This window comes from Temnothorax longispinosus, chromosome 3, assembly GCF_030848805.1.
Source record: "Temnothorax longispinosus isolate EJ_2023e chromosome 3, Tlon_JGU_v1, whole genome shotgun sequence".
NCBI lineage: Eukaryota > Metazoa > Arthropoda > Insecta > Hymenoptera > Formicidae > Temnothorax > Temnothorax longispinosus.
In genome coordinates, this window is record NC_092360.1 from 9579513 (window position 1) to 9595648 (window position 16136).

General features: G+C 40.7%; 1 protein-coding gene across 4 annotated transcripts in view; it reads right to left on the reverse strand.

Moving 5' to 3' along the window:
• Rhogef3 (Rho guanine nucleotide exchange factor 3) overlaps nt 1–16136 on the reverse strand; it is a 98770-nt gene that overhangs the window by 3678 nt on the left and 78956 nt on the right. The window contains exons 13-23 of one of the 4 annotated variants that reach the window (XM_071772922.1): nt 14982–15109; nt 8556–8954; nt 7883–7985; nt 7391–7582; nt 5649–5854; nt 4023–4123; nt 2247–2569; nt 1632–2003; nt 1043–1405; nt 682–895; nt 164–406 (exon numbers count right to left, since the gene is read on the reverse strand). In XM_071772922.1, the coding sequence (XP_071629023.1) occupies nt 164–406; nt 682–895; nt 1043–1405; nt 1632–2003; nt 2247–2569; nt 4023–4123; nt 5649–5854; nt 7391–7582; nt 7883–7985; nt 8556–8954; nt 14982–15109 (2644 nt within the window). Of the gene's footprint in view, nt 1–163; nt 407–681; nt 959–1042; nt 1406–1631; nt 2004–2246; nt 2570–4022; nt 4124–5648; nt 5855–7390; nt 7583–7882; nt 7986–8555; nt 8955–14981; nt 15110–16136 lie in introns of those variants that run through there. The other 3 variants (XM_071772923.1, XM_071772926.1, XM_071772925.1) reach the window with 3 other exon arrangements.

Sequence of the window (16136 nt, forward strand, 5' to 3'; positions counted from 1 at the left end):
TTAAATCGGTCAATATAAATTAATACAAAATAAAAAAGTAAGGTATTTTATAGCGAAAAAATATTTTAGAGAGAAAATGAAATAAAATTAAAATAGCGGTTTTTTTTTCGAACAAATCTAATTTTATTAAATTAGTACAAACATCATAGTGGCAAATACTTACTGCGAGGTTTGATCGGTGGTCTGTTCTGCTGTCTGTTAGCGGCAAGCCTGGCGAGCTGCCTAGCTGCTGCTGGAAACTCCAATCCGTCGTTTCTGTCTTTAGCCACTAGCCTTCGTTCCTCGGCCATCGCCGCTAGCCACCGCCGTTTCTCCTCCGCTGTGCGGCAACAGAAAAGCAACCATTTGTCCCGGACGCAGCTGTATACCTTTAGGCAATGCCTCACTGTCACCCCTGATTGAAGGTCTACGGGTAAAATTGATCATTAGCTTGATATATCTTTATTATAAGGCGTGGTCGATATTTTATATCGTACCCTACCGATTCTATCTTAAATTATTTAATAACGTCTCTTACTGTAATAACGCAGTAATACGCAAATGGAATTTTATAAAATAAAAAAATTATATAAAATAATAAAATTAACCAATTACAGAGTTATTACGCTCTTGCATAAGAGATGTAAGAGATATCCTAACAATTTAAATTTATCGAGAAATCCCATTAACAACATTCGTTACCTTTTCCGTCAGGCACATCAATGACCTCGCTGGTGTCGAGATAGATGCGACCTTTGTAGACGTAGGTATCGCGCTTGAGAATGTCCTTCTTGCAGTAGACCAGTTGATGATCAAAGAGAAATAATGTGATGTTATTCGTCCACATGCCAGTCTTCACTCTCATCGCATCACCTTGATAAATAAGTTGCGACGAAACTTCTATGAGATCCTCACCCTGCGACCGATTGCCGTCGATATTAAACGTATTTCGAGACAATTATTTTAGATAAAGCTCGCACTATGAAGGTAATCAGTATTATCAAGAGGATTCAAAATGCAAATTTTAAAAACAGTTTTTATCACAACTACAAAAAGCTCGTACCTCCCAACCTTCTACGCGCATTTGCCATGCGGCCAATTTCTCCAAACTTTCCATCCGCCTTTTTCTCTCATTGATCAATACCGCGACGTCTCTCATCGCTTCCAAGGCCTCTTGGATCTTGTGATAATCCGGATGATCGGTCTTCGTATATTTCAGTAACTCTGCCAATTGAAGGGGATATTTGCATATTCGTTGGATGGGCGTCAATAAATAGCCGTCCAAGGGGATCTCGATGAGACCCCTCATCAGTCGACAGGCCTCGAAAAATTTGCTATAACGATTGTGATGGTAGAGCTCCTGCAGCGTCGCCGTGGCCATTGGGTGACTGTTACAGTACTCGGAATACATTCGAAAACCCGCCCTCTGAAAGAATCAATAATACGTCTTTCGTCTTCTTTTTCTTTAACTTTATCCAAAGGTACATAGACATAGACAGAGTTCTTTCTCTCTAACTTCTTTCCAACTTTTAATATAGTCCAAGAAAGTTAAGATAATGAAGAAATATAGAGACAAATCGATCAATTTATCACTCGGATGCATGGAATTTTCAACGAAGAAGAAAGCGCGATATTTTGATAATGCCACTGACATGATTGAGGAAGCATTCGCCGATGCAGCTTTTGTATGGCGCGTTCCAGTCGATGCGGTCCTCGAGATCCTTCAGGAACTCAGACTGAAAGTCTAGAAGTTCCTCGAGGTTGATGAAGATCGTCTCGATCTGCTCCTCGGTAAACATGTCCGTGCGCCTGCGGCATTCCGCGATGTAACCCTCGGCCACGTCGCGTAGGACCTTGACGAAGTCGCGCTCGGTCTGGACGAGCTCGCGGACCACGCTGGTCCTCACTTGCTCGTTCGAGAGCAGGGAGACGCTCGTCCGCCTTCTAAGTTGAGTACCCGAGGATCCTCCCGAGGCCATCGCGGCCAGACAATCCTCCACCGTATCTTCTTGGCTCACGCGCAACTATAAACAAATTTATTTTAACCGAGTTTATTTATTATATCTAAGTTTAACTTAATTGAACCATATAATAACTAAATTCGATAATTATGATAATTACAAATTAACTTTGTTTTGTTATAATTATCGTTTTATATTCATATTGTGTTGCTTAAATAAATAATTATGATGTTATTACTTAAGGTCATTCTAGGGCTAAAAGTGTAATTTATTTTAATATATATGGACCTGTTCAAGGACATTTACCCTGACAAAAGCGGCCGGAAACCATCCGTGCTCTCCTCTGCAGCTGCCCCACCACCAATCCCTGTCCAGTGTATCGAGGACGTCGATGACATCCCCGGCGCGAAAAGCCAGCTCCTCCGGCTCCATCGCCACATGATCCCAAACAGCCTCGGCCAACATGACGATTTCTTCATCCATCGTCTGCTCAAACGATTTCTTCTTATCCGTCAAAGAAGTGATCGAAGATTCGGAATCGGACATCATCTCGTCGTCTTCCGATGTTCCGGCTCTTCCATCCTGCTCGTCCTCTGATAGCACGTTGCCACCGGGTAATCTTGCGCCTACTTTTTTCGGGAATAGAATTTTATTGTAATAAAGATAAAAAAAAGGGATATGGAGAACACATACCCTTACACAGATCGCCCATTGATTTAAATTTTAAACAAAAAACGCAAGTGAAAAGATAAATAAAAATTAATCAGCATGTATAATACTGTTATCTTTTCGATAGAGGTACATTTCAAATTCCATTCTCTGCAAAATTACAGAGAGGATATTAAAAATATAAGAAAAGAATACATATAAAATCGCCTTTCTTAAAGAAATGTCTTTTCATTTAATTCTTAATCTTTAATACAAATGTTTCGTCTGGGCAAAACAATCGACAAACACTCGATTCCCACAAAGCATCCCACAACGTAAACGACATTTCGCTCCGTTTACGCTCGTCGGAGGAATCCCTCTGGAAGTTATTGGGACAACAAGTACGTCTCAGCCCCCGGGCCAAAAACCGTCCACCGTGCAGCTCTCGGCGTGAGCGGAAAAAGAATGAAACAGTAATTTTCATGAGATTCCTCGAGAGAAGGTAACCAAGCCCGCCGGAGTATCTCTCCCTCTCGGTATTCAGTTAACCCGCATACGTGCGAATTGATCGCACCCTCGGGAAGTCGCGTCTCTTTCTCTCGCGCGGGAAGGAGAGACGAGAAGTGCGAGAGAGAGCGCTTTTACGAGAGCTTCTCCGGCAAGCCAGGCTCCTTACTATCATCGCAAAACAGAAGCGTTTCCACACGAAGCAACGTTTTTACAGGGATGAGAGACGGAGCATGACGATTATTACACAGGGATGTCCCATTCCTTACTCTCGCGCAATTATCCTCCCTCGTTTTTTCTTTCTCTTTCTTAAGAGGGTGCATTCGATGGCAACACGATGTGGGTGAATGTCTCAACAATGTCTTTACGAGGAATGCATGCTGAATACTCTTCGTGGTGATGTCTAGAGAGAAACTGGCGGTCTCTGTGATATACGGTGCACTAGATATCATCGAGGGTTTTTCTACTGGCGTGTAAACTCTATCTACCCAGCAAACGCGTTCTGACATGAATCCATGTCTCTCCAACGATTCCAGTTACCGCACGAAAACATCTATCTCGAGTATATACTTGAAAAAAAAATGATGTAAAAAGAATTTTGTTTTCTGTATCGTTCTTTCGCGTTTCTCTTTTCATCTCAATTTTTTAAATATTATTTATAAATATTACGTTAATTAAATTGTATAACGTATCTTTTAATAATTCAGAATAATCTATTGTAAGATTAACTCGAGTGATATGATAACTCTTCACAATCAGTAATGATTCGAGAAGAGACGTGCGGCCTCGCGTTTCACAGGCGCGATAAGAGAATGGTCCACGCGCGTGCTTGATAGACAAGACGAGAGGAACGTGATCTACGTCAGAGAGCTCGAAGTCTATCTTAAATTAAGAGGCATCAGAGCAAATACCGATGACGGTGCTTACCTGCGGTTTTGGCGCGCATCAGCGGTGAGAGCTGATTGATTCCCAGCGGCTGGCTAAGCGACCGCCTCAAATTTGTCCGAGAACTCCTCCCTTTCGCGTTACTAAAGAGAGCGCGAGAAAAAAAAGAGAGAAATCGTTAATTCGACATTAATTCGTTTCTGTTACCGCGTTAACGTGCGGCGTATCGAGCGAAGGGTTCGACAAAAGCGTGTACTCAGGTATTAAGCATATCGGTACAACATTCAGCAACAGATTACAGTATAGGTAGGTATAATATGTATATAGATATATGTATATAGAGTACAACACACGACAAAAGGTATGTATTTATACATATGTATATATACGTATGTTACGCGTGGCACAGATCAACTTTTTACTGGAGGAAAGATTAAAAGAAGGTGGTTTGTTATAATACCCGTCTACCTACCACTGGTCTCCCTCGATTTACTGGAAAGGTTCGAGAACAAAGAATTTTAAGTTTTCCCAAGTTGTCACTTAGTTTTTCGGGGGTTTTGTTGATTCGAGATGTGGGATACGCGATATTAGTGTTACGTTTTGTGAGAGGAAGTCAGAATTGTTATATTGATTCGAAAATAAAGAAGCAGCGAGCGAGCGAGCGCGTCAGGCTACAGTAGGTACGGCCGTGCGGCTAAGAAGAGCGGAATTAACAAGCGTTCGATATGTCTTTTTGTTTTGCATGTTTCTCTTTTCTTTTAACGCCTCCTCGACACTGCTAGCTTTTCACACTCGCAGAGTGTGAAAGATTATGCTCGCCTCGATTCCGGAAACCCAAGGAAACGTTGCTTGGACCTTTAACGTACAACTCTCACGATTAAACCGTACGCATCTGTCGGACGTGACAACTTTACGCGCAAAACAAAACATTCATCAATAAAGTCTTCGGTTTGAGGTATTTAAAGAAATTATAATAAAAGGATGATAAAGTTAAGATAATATTTTACAAAGAAAGAATATTATAAAAGTATTATTACAAAGAAGAAAAACTTCTCTCAATTGTAATTCCATTCAGAAAATTTTGTAATTTTTTAGATAGAATAGCATCTCAATCTTGTTACTGTAAAATCGCGTATTTATCAAATAGGGCAATTTTATACGTAAGATATTCATAAATATTTTAAAAAGCTTCAATAAATATTTGAAGGAATTATAATGAAAATTCTACGATAATAACATTACAAGATAATATTACGGAAAAGAAAACCTTTTTCAATTATAGTCCCGTTCAGAAAATCTTTTAGATAGGAATACATTAAGAAAAGTCGCTTCGAGAATAATAAGGAAGATCGTTAAAGCTTTTTTAATGGGGTTTACTCTTACTCAAACTACGTTTTCATTACTGAACATTATTTGAATATTCGATGGTTTTATAACTTTCTAAGTCTTTTGTATTTATACATATTTTCCTCTCGTTAAAGATTTTCAAGCAAGGCTTCTCTAACACAATTGTATCCCTATCAATTCAAGGATCCAAACGCAACGGTTGCCTGGGTTTCTCCAGCCTTCGCGAAGAGCCGACGTGATTCGCAAATGGCGATGATTTAATGAGGCGTACGCGATAAGGGTTGCTTGAACACGAGGCGCGATTGTGATGATTAAACGCACCTTCTGAGCGTAACGATATCATGGGAGGAGTGCCTCGGGCTGAGCCTGGGCGGTCTCGTCTTGATCGGCGATGGAGTTGACAGCATCCTACGATAATTGTGAACGTATCCTGACCTCGTGTCCCATTGGAGCAACCTCTGCCCCCCTAGGTCGCTGTTCGTGCGACGCACGTGATTATGTCGCGACGAACGATTCTGTAAATCCGCCTGGAACAGTCATTTCGGATGAGGAACTTCCCTGCGATTCGCGGCGAATTAATATCGCAGCTCTGCATATCATTGGGAAATAACGAGAAATTTAATACGTTTCTGAAAATCCACTATGTGTTACTTCAATGCAACTGCACATATAAGATACAGTATAGATATTAATCTCTCTCGTTCTCTTTTTCTTTTTTAATAAAATTGTTCTTTCTTTAGTTTCAAATTTCACAAGAATATACGTAATCTTCAGTTATACATAAAAACAATTATATTCAATCTACATATAACATATTTTAAATTTCTTCATATGCTTTTAACAATACTTCGGTCAGTTCAAAATTAATTCTTCCTTATCGGAAATGTTGAGATTATCGTTTATTGTAACTTTGTAATGTTTTGCATTATATCTTTATAATTTAACTTCAAAATTCTATTACAGTAAACTTCGTGTAAAATTAACCGAAAAATATGGGTCTGTTATCCATTTGATTCTTCAAAGTTTAGTTCGTAGAAAGTTTCCCGTTTTCTTTTCCCAATCATTTATATAACTCGAAGATTATTGTTTCATTTTCGTTAAGAAAATATTGATTCCAAATTTTCCAGAAAAATTAAAACGACGCACTATAATTTTAGGATATATAGTGCGAGCATTTTAAAGATCAGGAACAATGTTGTTCGTAAACGTAAGGCAGAAATGCAGAATAGATTAATGACACTTCACCTTTCGTTCTTCGTCAGCTGTCGACTATTCTTCGATAACGTCGAAAGAACGGACTTCTACGCGAAGTGATTGATTAATAATAGGTACACACAACAGTTGTATTTTGCGCATGAAACGAAATGATTTCCGGCAACTGCAGGACCAAACATAACGGATTCTTCACATCGCGGAGTTAAATCGCGGACGATCGCGCCAGCCAGCTTCATATCGACTAATGACGAGCGTGTTTCCTCTCCCGGTATCCTGGCGTTCGCGATATAAAAACGGCTATCAAGGAACGGCGCGGCGTAAGCGAATCTCTCTGCGAACGTAGTCAAACCGTACGTAGAGCTGACTAATTCTGGTTATCGAGGAAACAGTACGACCATAAGACCGATAAGCGCCATGATTATCATGTTACTATTAATGACTAATGTAAATCATCGCCTACACACAGCTGAACGGGTTCATATAAAAATAAAACCTCCAATCGTGTATGTCCTTGTCTCGCGAGAGATCAATTCGGAAAAGAGTTGCGATAAAAATATTTGAACTTTTACGTAATACGCAGCGTCATGCCCTTACGAAAAGGGCCATTCGTTGCCATTCTAGTTCTGACCCCGAATCGAATAACAAAGTTAAAGATCGCGCACATTTGACATATTATTAATTAATATTAAAATGTCCATCGCGATTTGCATAAACTATTTTTGTGTCGCAAGAAGCTAATGTATCAATGTATCAACGAGCGGTGTTTGGCGCAAGCTGAAACGTTCTCTGACAAAGATGCGAGAGGCAACGGTTAGCTGCAACGATGAGAAAAGTGTCGAAAAGTTTACCTTGAACTTGTCAATCAGTATCTGGTTGATGAGCTCGGACTGGGGCCGCAATTTATCGGCAACTCGTCTGCGAAGGGCCGGAGGGCTATCGGTGTCGTCGGGAATATCATCCGTATCGTGGGACTCGGAGCTGTCACCACCCCCCATCACTCCGCCGCCACTGCCCCCAGTCAACGCTCCACCAGATACCATCTACGTCATTCGTGCGAAACGTTTGCGATATATTTACTTCCTTCATGTGTCAGCTCTTTCTCGTCGAGTCGAGCTAAACGAACGCCTCGAAAATGTCGTCTAAGTCATCCGAAAGACGTTCGAGAGATGCTTGAAAGATTAAGATACCTTTCAACCGCGTAAGACTCTCATGTTTCGTCTAGAAACCGTTCCAATCCTTCAAACGCCTTTAGACGTCACTCGACCATCTCTCGAACTTCCAACGGAACTTGACTTTCGGAGGAACAGACGGATTTCTCTATCTCTCTTTCGTTTTCTCACCTCGATTTGTATACCGCTGTCTCCGCTGTTGCACTTGGCGTTCCGGGCGGCTTTATTACCTTTTTTCCTCTCCTTGCTGCTCCTCCAGACGAGTGGGCCGAATCTAAACATAATCAGTTAAATCGTGGTCAAGCTGATCCTCTCAAGATAAATGTCGGTAGAGTACACGATCTCCTCGTATCGCTGCCTATGTCAAACCCGTAACTTAATTTGACAGTTTATATAATTACTTATATAATTGCTGGAATCTAAGCAGAATCAATCTCAGACTCAGTAATATACACGCTCGGTATTTTGATAATAAATTTTTTTCTATAACATGAAATATATACATTTTCATAAAAATTAAAAACATTAAAATCTCGTATCGTTTATCATTAAATTCTCTATGCATCATATACTAGATCAAAACTCTATGCATATCATATACTGGAAATTAGGAAAATGGAATCGATGAAGGATTCGCTTCATCAAAGTGATGTAAACAGTCCTTTCTATACGTTGCCTCTTTATAATATATGAATTGCACTAAAACCAATCCTTTATTATTTTCAAAATGCGAGTGAATTATTCTTTTTATCTGCAGCAAATGACCAACGGTCCTAACAGCGATATTTCGGGATCTAAATCTAAGGTCACGCTCGGTCAAAGAGAACGGGACCGCGATACGAACCGGAATTTCTGGTCATTGCTAGAATCGTCTTTGTGCTGGCTGCTTTGGTCGGAGGTGGTTACGGAAGGCGTCTCCGCGCCCTCCTCCTCGTCCAACGGCCCGCTGCCGTCGTTGTCTTCCGCGGGGCATTCCTCGTTGCTCTCCTTACTGCCCTTCTTGTGGAACCTCAGCGAGAAGCTCTTACGGAATTTCTGTAACACGCTCTCTTGCTGGCTCTGTGCGCGATGCGCAGCATTCTGACCTCCGCCGGTGGGCACATTGGCGACATTCAGGACGGAAGACGGCTCCTGCAGCCTGGAATGACTGACCAGAGGGATCGTGGCCTCGGCCAAGGGATGCTCGGTCGTCACGTGGCCCGTCCTCGTTCCTTCGTCCTCCTCGTCGCCGGACCATTGTCGACTGTAAACACAATTTCGTATTCCCCTTTTATTCCACCTTGCAGGAAATTACATCAAATGAGAAGAACCGAACAGGAATTTAGAGAGCGAAGGCAAGAAGATCCCGATCTTCCATATCAGGAATTGCTTCTAGAATTATTGAATTCCTCTTCGTTCCCGTCTATCTCTGTCGACTCACTTTAATCCTTATGAGAGTCATCAAGAGTTAAAAAAAAAAGAGAATCTCTTGCATAATGGATTAAGATGCGGAGCGTTCGGGGTTAAAGCGGATCTAAAATGGATCCGAACAAATTATAGAGACTCGATCCCTTCACTTCGAGTTCTGAACGTGTCACGTATAAAGCTGAAGTCAATATCTCTCCATCCCGCGTACGGCATGCGACTACACAGAGAGAGCATCGAGAGCGATAGAAGGGATTTTACGAATTTTCGCATCGTATAAACGGAACCATTCGATCTCTCGTGAAGATTGGACGGTCTTTAAATCTCACAAGAATAAGTTCCCTTCCAATCTGTTTTTTTTTTACAGCGTTATCGACTGACCGATGGCCTCTGACGAAAATCGACAAGAGACAATCACGCGAACCACCTTTTGCGCCTCGCATTATAATTCAGCGTCGTCTTTGCACCGTGAGGGGGACACGAGGAAGAAGCGCGAAACTGATAAGTCACGAATGTGCTCGGCCGAAGGCGCATAGCGGATTGTCACGCGCGGCGACCGCGGTTGACAAGAGTGACCGTCGTCCGAAACTGAATAGCGCGGAAGTTCGCGTTCCGCGTTCGCGTAAGAGGAAACCAGCCGAAATATTTCGCAAACGTTTCACGAACGGAGAGTTGCGTTAGCGTTTCGCGAAAAAATGATCAGCGTGGCAATTTTGTTTCCACGCGTCGTCGGCGTCGGGCCGCTCCCTATACCGTGGTAACAAGTGTATAGCACGAATTATTTCGTCCTCGCGCTAAATGTGTATAAATATATCCTCTGTAACACGATCATCCCCCCATGGTGCGGCGTTTCATTGCAATTACCATGGCCGCGCGAACGGCTTATGATAGGGCGCGAGGAAATATTTAATGATGTTAATCGTGTGCGCCTCGCGGTTGTTAACCACGGGGGAAATATTTTCATAACTATTATTATTGTATAGGTGTTTTAATAGTCGACGCCGGAGGCGCATGATCAAAATCGCTCGCTATTAATATTACAACTTTAATGAGATACCGCGCGCGTTAACGAGTTATTATATTAGACACGCCACGAACTCCAAATCTTAATTTTACTTAATTGATGAAAGTTGATGCTGGATTTAGCAAAGAATCTGTTGTTAAAATTAATCCTTGTTAATTAAGACTTAATTAAGACTTGTGAGACTCCGTATACCTACACTATCTCTAGAAGATTTGAAAATTCTCTTAAGCTGTCAATGTTTTCTTAGCAAAACTGTAGAAACGTATTGTAATTCATTTTTTTAAATTAAACATCTTTGTAAAAATTAAATTCTATTAAAATAGAATCCCCTTGAAATTATCTCAAAATATAATTTTGACATTAATGATTTTTCTTTAAGCCTAATTGATCGGAAATTTTTTACATTCAATCACTAATTATTTATAAACTATAAGTGTCGTGACATATTTTCACTCAAAAATGTTTTTCTATTTGGCAGAGAATCTGGTAGATAAAAAAACACACGTTGGTCTGAAGATATCGTTTGGCGCTGAGAGAATAAAATAATTTGCTGATTGAACATTTTCCCAATTTATACAGACGAGACTCAGGAAAAGATCTGGATATAGCTTCTTAAGAAGAACTTCGTGTCACAACAGACGGATGTAATCGTCTGAGTCAGTTTAATCGGAATCACGCACCACATCATAAAGGATATTTGTCACGATCGAGCGCTCTCCTTTCGTATGCCAATCCCTTATCCTTCCTTGTCTGCGAGCGTGATCCCCCGCACGCAAGGCCGCAGCTTATGCTCTTCGATGACACCTTATATACCACATCGCCGTCACGAAATCGTGTCACATTACCGCGAAAGCCACCTCGACATAAATGCAATCAAAACACTCTCAAAATTCCATGAATTTCAATAATGCGATTGCGATGATATATAAAAAAAAGACGCGCGATTATACTCGTGTGCAAAAGAACAACATAAAAAAATATCCTGCTAGCAAAATAAAATTCAAAGTCCCTTCGCGACAGATTTTTCTCCAAGCACGAAAGGTGTTCTCACGATGAAAGTAATTGAAAATAAAAACCATTTGCGATTTATCCGTAGATGCGTCGACTTGCCGCCACTCGACGACAGCACTTTTGTAGGAAGAAGCATCTGGGACAACTGTCTGAAAACAAGGCAGTCGGCGGCAGGAAGTGCAGCGCGGTCGACGTTCCACCGGCGACTGAGTCGAAGTCGACTGAGAGCTTTCGCAGCGTGAACGAGAAGTCTATATGAACGTGTGCGTCTGAACGAGTGTACTACACGCACGGTTTGTGTGTCCCGTGAACTCTTCCAGGAATAGATTTTTCGGAGGGTCGATCGCATCGGATCGCATCAGGTATAAGGCAGAGGGAGGTGCAGCGTCTTATATCCCGCGCCTAACACTCTCTTTCTCCATTCTTCTTTCTCTCCTTCCCTCTTTCGGCGGCGACCACAAAAGGCACCATTTATTCGTGTAGCGACAGAGGACTTGCCCTACCTTTCCCATCCTTCTCTCAATCGGCAGGACGCCAACCCACATTCAGAGAACGCAGCGTTTGATGTCTATGCAGATACACAGATCGTTAATCCTGTGAGGTCTGACGAAAATCGGAGAAACGACTCGATAATAAGTATCATTGACATTTTGACGTTTTATTTTACTTCTGATATTATCGTTGTTCAGGGGAACAATCAATTTTAAGAAATAAAGAAGATAAATGAGTTAGTTATGTCACGAAATTGATTAATATATATATTCTATAAATCTTTTGTAACTTTTTCAGTAACTTTTTAGAAAGGAAGGGTAGAGAGGGAGGAGAAAGAGGAGGAGAAGGAGGAGGAGGGGGAGAGAGAGAGAGAGAGAGAGAGAGAGAGAGAGAGAGAGAGAGAGAGAGAGAGAGAGAAATAATAAATTATAAATAATAGTACATATTTCTCTTTACTAAAATAATATATTTCTAAATAATTGTTTGAACCTTTCGAACTCGATCAATTTCCCGTATTTTGTAAGATTTATTACAAAATTAGCTTAGAAAGACTTTCGTTTCTCACACCGTACAAATTTATTTTTCCCTGTGAGCATTTTAATATTAAACGACACGATTAATATTTAAACGCTAAAATAAACTAGAATAGCTCTATTTGCCCCGAGTAATATAGTACGTTAACGTTAAGTAATGCTACGCCATCGGGAGTAACACGGGGTTAATTAACGTTTGGCGCACGAATGCGAAAGATTACGAAGGGCGAGGAAGTATCTTTTAGCTCTGTTCGCCTTATCAAAGCGGATAGCCCTTCTTAGCGGCGAAAGTAGAACCTGCACGGAGCTCTTCGTCAAGAGGGGGAGGATGTAGACGAGATAAAAAGCTGTGGTAGGGCGTTTTCTGTACCCGGTAATTAGAACATCCGTTGATCATGGCATGTGTGTCTGTGTGTGTACGTGAGCCTGGGCACACAACGTCAATGCACCCCAGGTAGGTCATCCGAAATAACGTTTTTACTCGCGCCTCGATAAACGTCCCTTTTTCAGTGACACACACAACGCGCGACGCGGAGATCGGCGGATTGCGAAAGAGAGGCTCGAAAAGCGCGGCACTCTGTGGGATCACCAGCGACCTTTGACGCGGCTCGCCTTTGTCCCCTATATCAGCGGGACATTTTTCGTTACGAGGGAGTTCCCTTCTGGCGATGTCTTTTGCGGGAGGTCTCGCCATTGCGGCAACGAGGAATGCAATCATCACGAGCGAACCATCGGCGCGATAAAATTGAACAAGATTTGTCCTAGGTTCCCCAATTTATCCCGAAGAAACGACGTTTCAGGGTGCATCTTATCCTAATTGTCTCCCTCTGGGCATCATATCGATGCTAGTCGCGTGCAACGTTTCTAACTTTGTCGACATGTTCTTGAATTTTTTAGTTTTTTACTTCTTTTTTTTCAATCTCGTACATTCAGTTCGCCATTGCAGCTTCGACGTTACCGCGTCGTGGATGAAGCTGACGTTCAATAAACGATTTTGGAACGTGCCATTTTATCGACAACCGAATAGCACGGTGTCATCGATTTTTTGCCGCATGTACGATCTTTAATAGAATTTCACCGCTTCCTGTCGTCAAATATTTGGCGAGGACAGACTTTCCGTTCGTACGACACTTTATGTAAATGAGCGTCGTAAGAAATAAAAATACCTAGATCTTTTATGATATCACACAAACGTTTAGAGATTATTTTAGAAATCTCGATGATCAAAATTAATATTCCCAAGTATATAAAACGCTCAAAGTATACTTAAATCTGAATTAAATTATCTATTATTAATTATAGTAAAATATGCTCATGTTACAAACAAATAATAACACACATTCTCTCTCTTTGTGTATATATGTGTGTTTTGCATAATGATATCCAGACGAAATAAATCACAGTACAATAATATGAGAAGCAAAAAAGAAGAAGTAGAATTACTATTCCATTACATAATATAATATCAAATATTTAGTTTCTAGAGATATATCAAGCGGATATCAGTCGTAAAGATTTTAACAAGTATATACATATATGTATTTATATGATATGTCAATCCAATAACCATGAGGTATCTTCAAGAACTTCCTCGATGTTCCAAGCATGTAATTTCCCGGTTATTTCGTCCTTTTCGTAAATCTTTTCAATTTTTGTTCGATTCTATTTGCATATCTGATTTTTATTAAAGTTTTTACGTGAATAAATTCGTAGCTTAGGCATAGAATTTCATTTGTCACGTTATCATGTGTCTCATATATCAGTCATGTAATATCAATCGTGTAGAGGCAGCCTCCGTGCTTAAAGCGCTGTTTCTTTTTTTCGCACAGTGTTACCTGTGGCCACAATTTTAGCGAAATCATGGAACGAGCGTGAAGGGTAAACGGGAAATTTCATAAGCTTTTACAAACAGCAACAGTGTTTACGAAGTGTTTACGAACAGAAGTAAACGGAGATGTGTATTGGCGGGACAGTCACAATAAAGTTGAGAATGATTTCAGAGCGAAAATCTTTACACTTGCCACTCTCATCGCGACCGACCACCCTTCATGTCGCCTTTTCGAGGATACCTGTGGTCTCTAGAGAGGAAGATACCACCCGCAAGACGAGAGAATACCACCCGCAAAATGAGAAGATACCCGCGCTCATTTTTAGATTTTCGGAGAAGAAGGACTTGGAGGGGAGATATTATTTTTTTATCTGTGCTTAGTTCTCCGCTATTCTTTTTTTTTCCATAAAAGATGTATCGTGGGATTATTATATATTAAAGGTATAAAAAAAAGAGATAGAAAGGAATATGCTCAAAATAGAATAAAGACAAGATAAAAATATAAAAAAAATGTAACATTTAAAATCGGGTTGATAGTTGTATTTTCACCTCGATTTTCACCAACGATATTGCGTATTATTTTATTTTGAACCGTCATTTATTAGCAAACAAATGCATATAAATGTATATAAAATTTTATAGAATATCCAGATGATTGATACGTGAATATCTCGATACTGACGTGAAGTCAGTTAGATCCGACACAGAGGGAAAAGTATAGCTTGGATGAAAAATGTAATCCAGAGAGAGAAAATGGATTGTAGAAGAAAATAATTAAATGTCATAAAAATGATATAGAATATTGAATAATTTAATTACATTGTCGCGTTACTTTGCCTTTGTAGTTTTGGTTGTGGGGGTTCGGTTTTTGAGAGTTTATACATTTTCATGCTTATATAAGTTGTAATTCCTTTTCAAAGGCGTGTGAATGGATTACCTATCTATCCATTAATACGCTATTTAAATATATACACATACCTGTCGTGGTTTCTATCCAAAAGCGCCGGGGTGCTGGACGCTTTGATCCGCCGTTGAGCTTTGCTGAGACCAGGAATCCGTCGTCTCTCCCTTCCGGCGTGGCCACTTGTTCTGTAGTCATGCAAAGGCTGAAATAAAATGTTAAAAGTCGAATAAGATACAACTGAAGATATAAATGTAAACCAGAGTAGTGAAATATTGAGTAACCGTTCTGTAAAAATTCTGAGATAATCTCAGAATAATATTGTTCCTCAATAAATAATTCCTCGTATCTCATCCCCTAATACATATCGGAAAGGGTCACGTTTATTTTCAGTGCGCAGGCATACTTAGCAGGATATTATTGATGACAATTGATAACCCCCGCGAGAAAGTTGCGTTACGTATGTATATCTTTCCCACGATTCGACTGTGCACGCACGAATGCGCTTGATCATTCGTATCTTTGTATCAGTATCGAGTATACTTTGGCCGGGTTACCGGGTCTAATATTATGTTACTATAAGCTTCGCTACAAGTGGGTTACCAGGCAACCGGTTTTATTTAAAATTGGCCGGGTTCGTCGTATCGTCTTGCCCTCATCGTTCTTTTTTGCCGTGGTTGATAAACTGCAAATTGCAATTGAATCGGATTTTATTTACAGCTCTTCGCTATATTATACAGAGACCATGAGGAGTAATTACTCGTGGAGATACGAGCGATAATAAATCACATATACGTGTGCTCACGAAGTATAACGATAATAAATTCGTCTGATAAATTAAATGGTATTTTTTGTCGAGAGCCAAAATAATCTCTTCATTATTCACATGTTAAAACACACGTAATACGGATGATAACCGCCAATCATCGCTTTCACAACAGTGCCCGGCTATAAATTATCGATCTACTCGCGTGTCATCGGCCGCAACCCCAAGCGCGTATCACTGCACCTTATATCCGTGGTAATCGACGAAAGCGTGGATTTCGCGGTTTCTGCCCATCCTTTCACGCATGCCTCCGCGTTGGGCGGGAGAGGAAAGAGGTGCAAACGGTGTCGAGCCACAAAGGTTGATTATATCTTTGCAGCTGCCTCGACACCGCGCGCGACGTTCTACTAATTAAGATTCCCGTGCGACGAGAAATCTACGCACGATATATAGCAGGATATATATA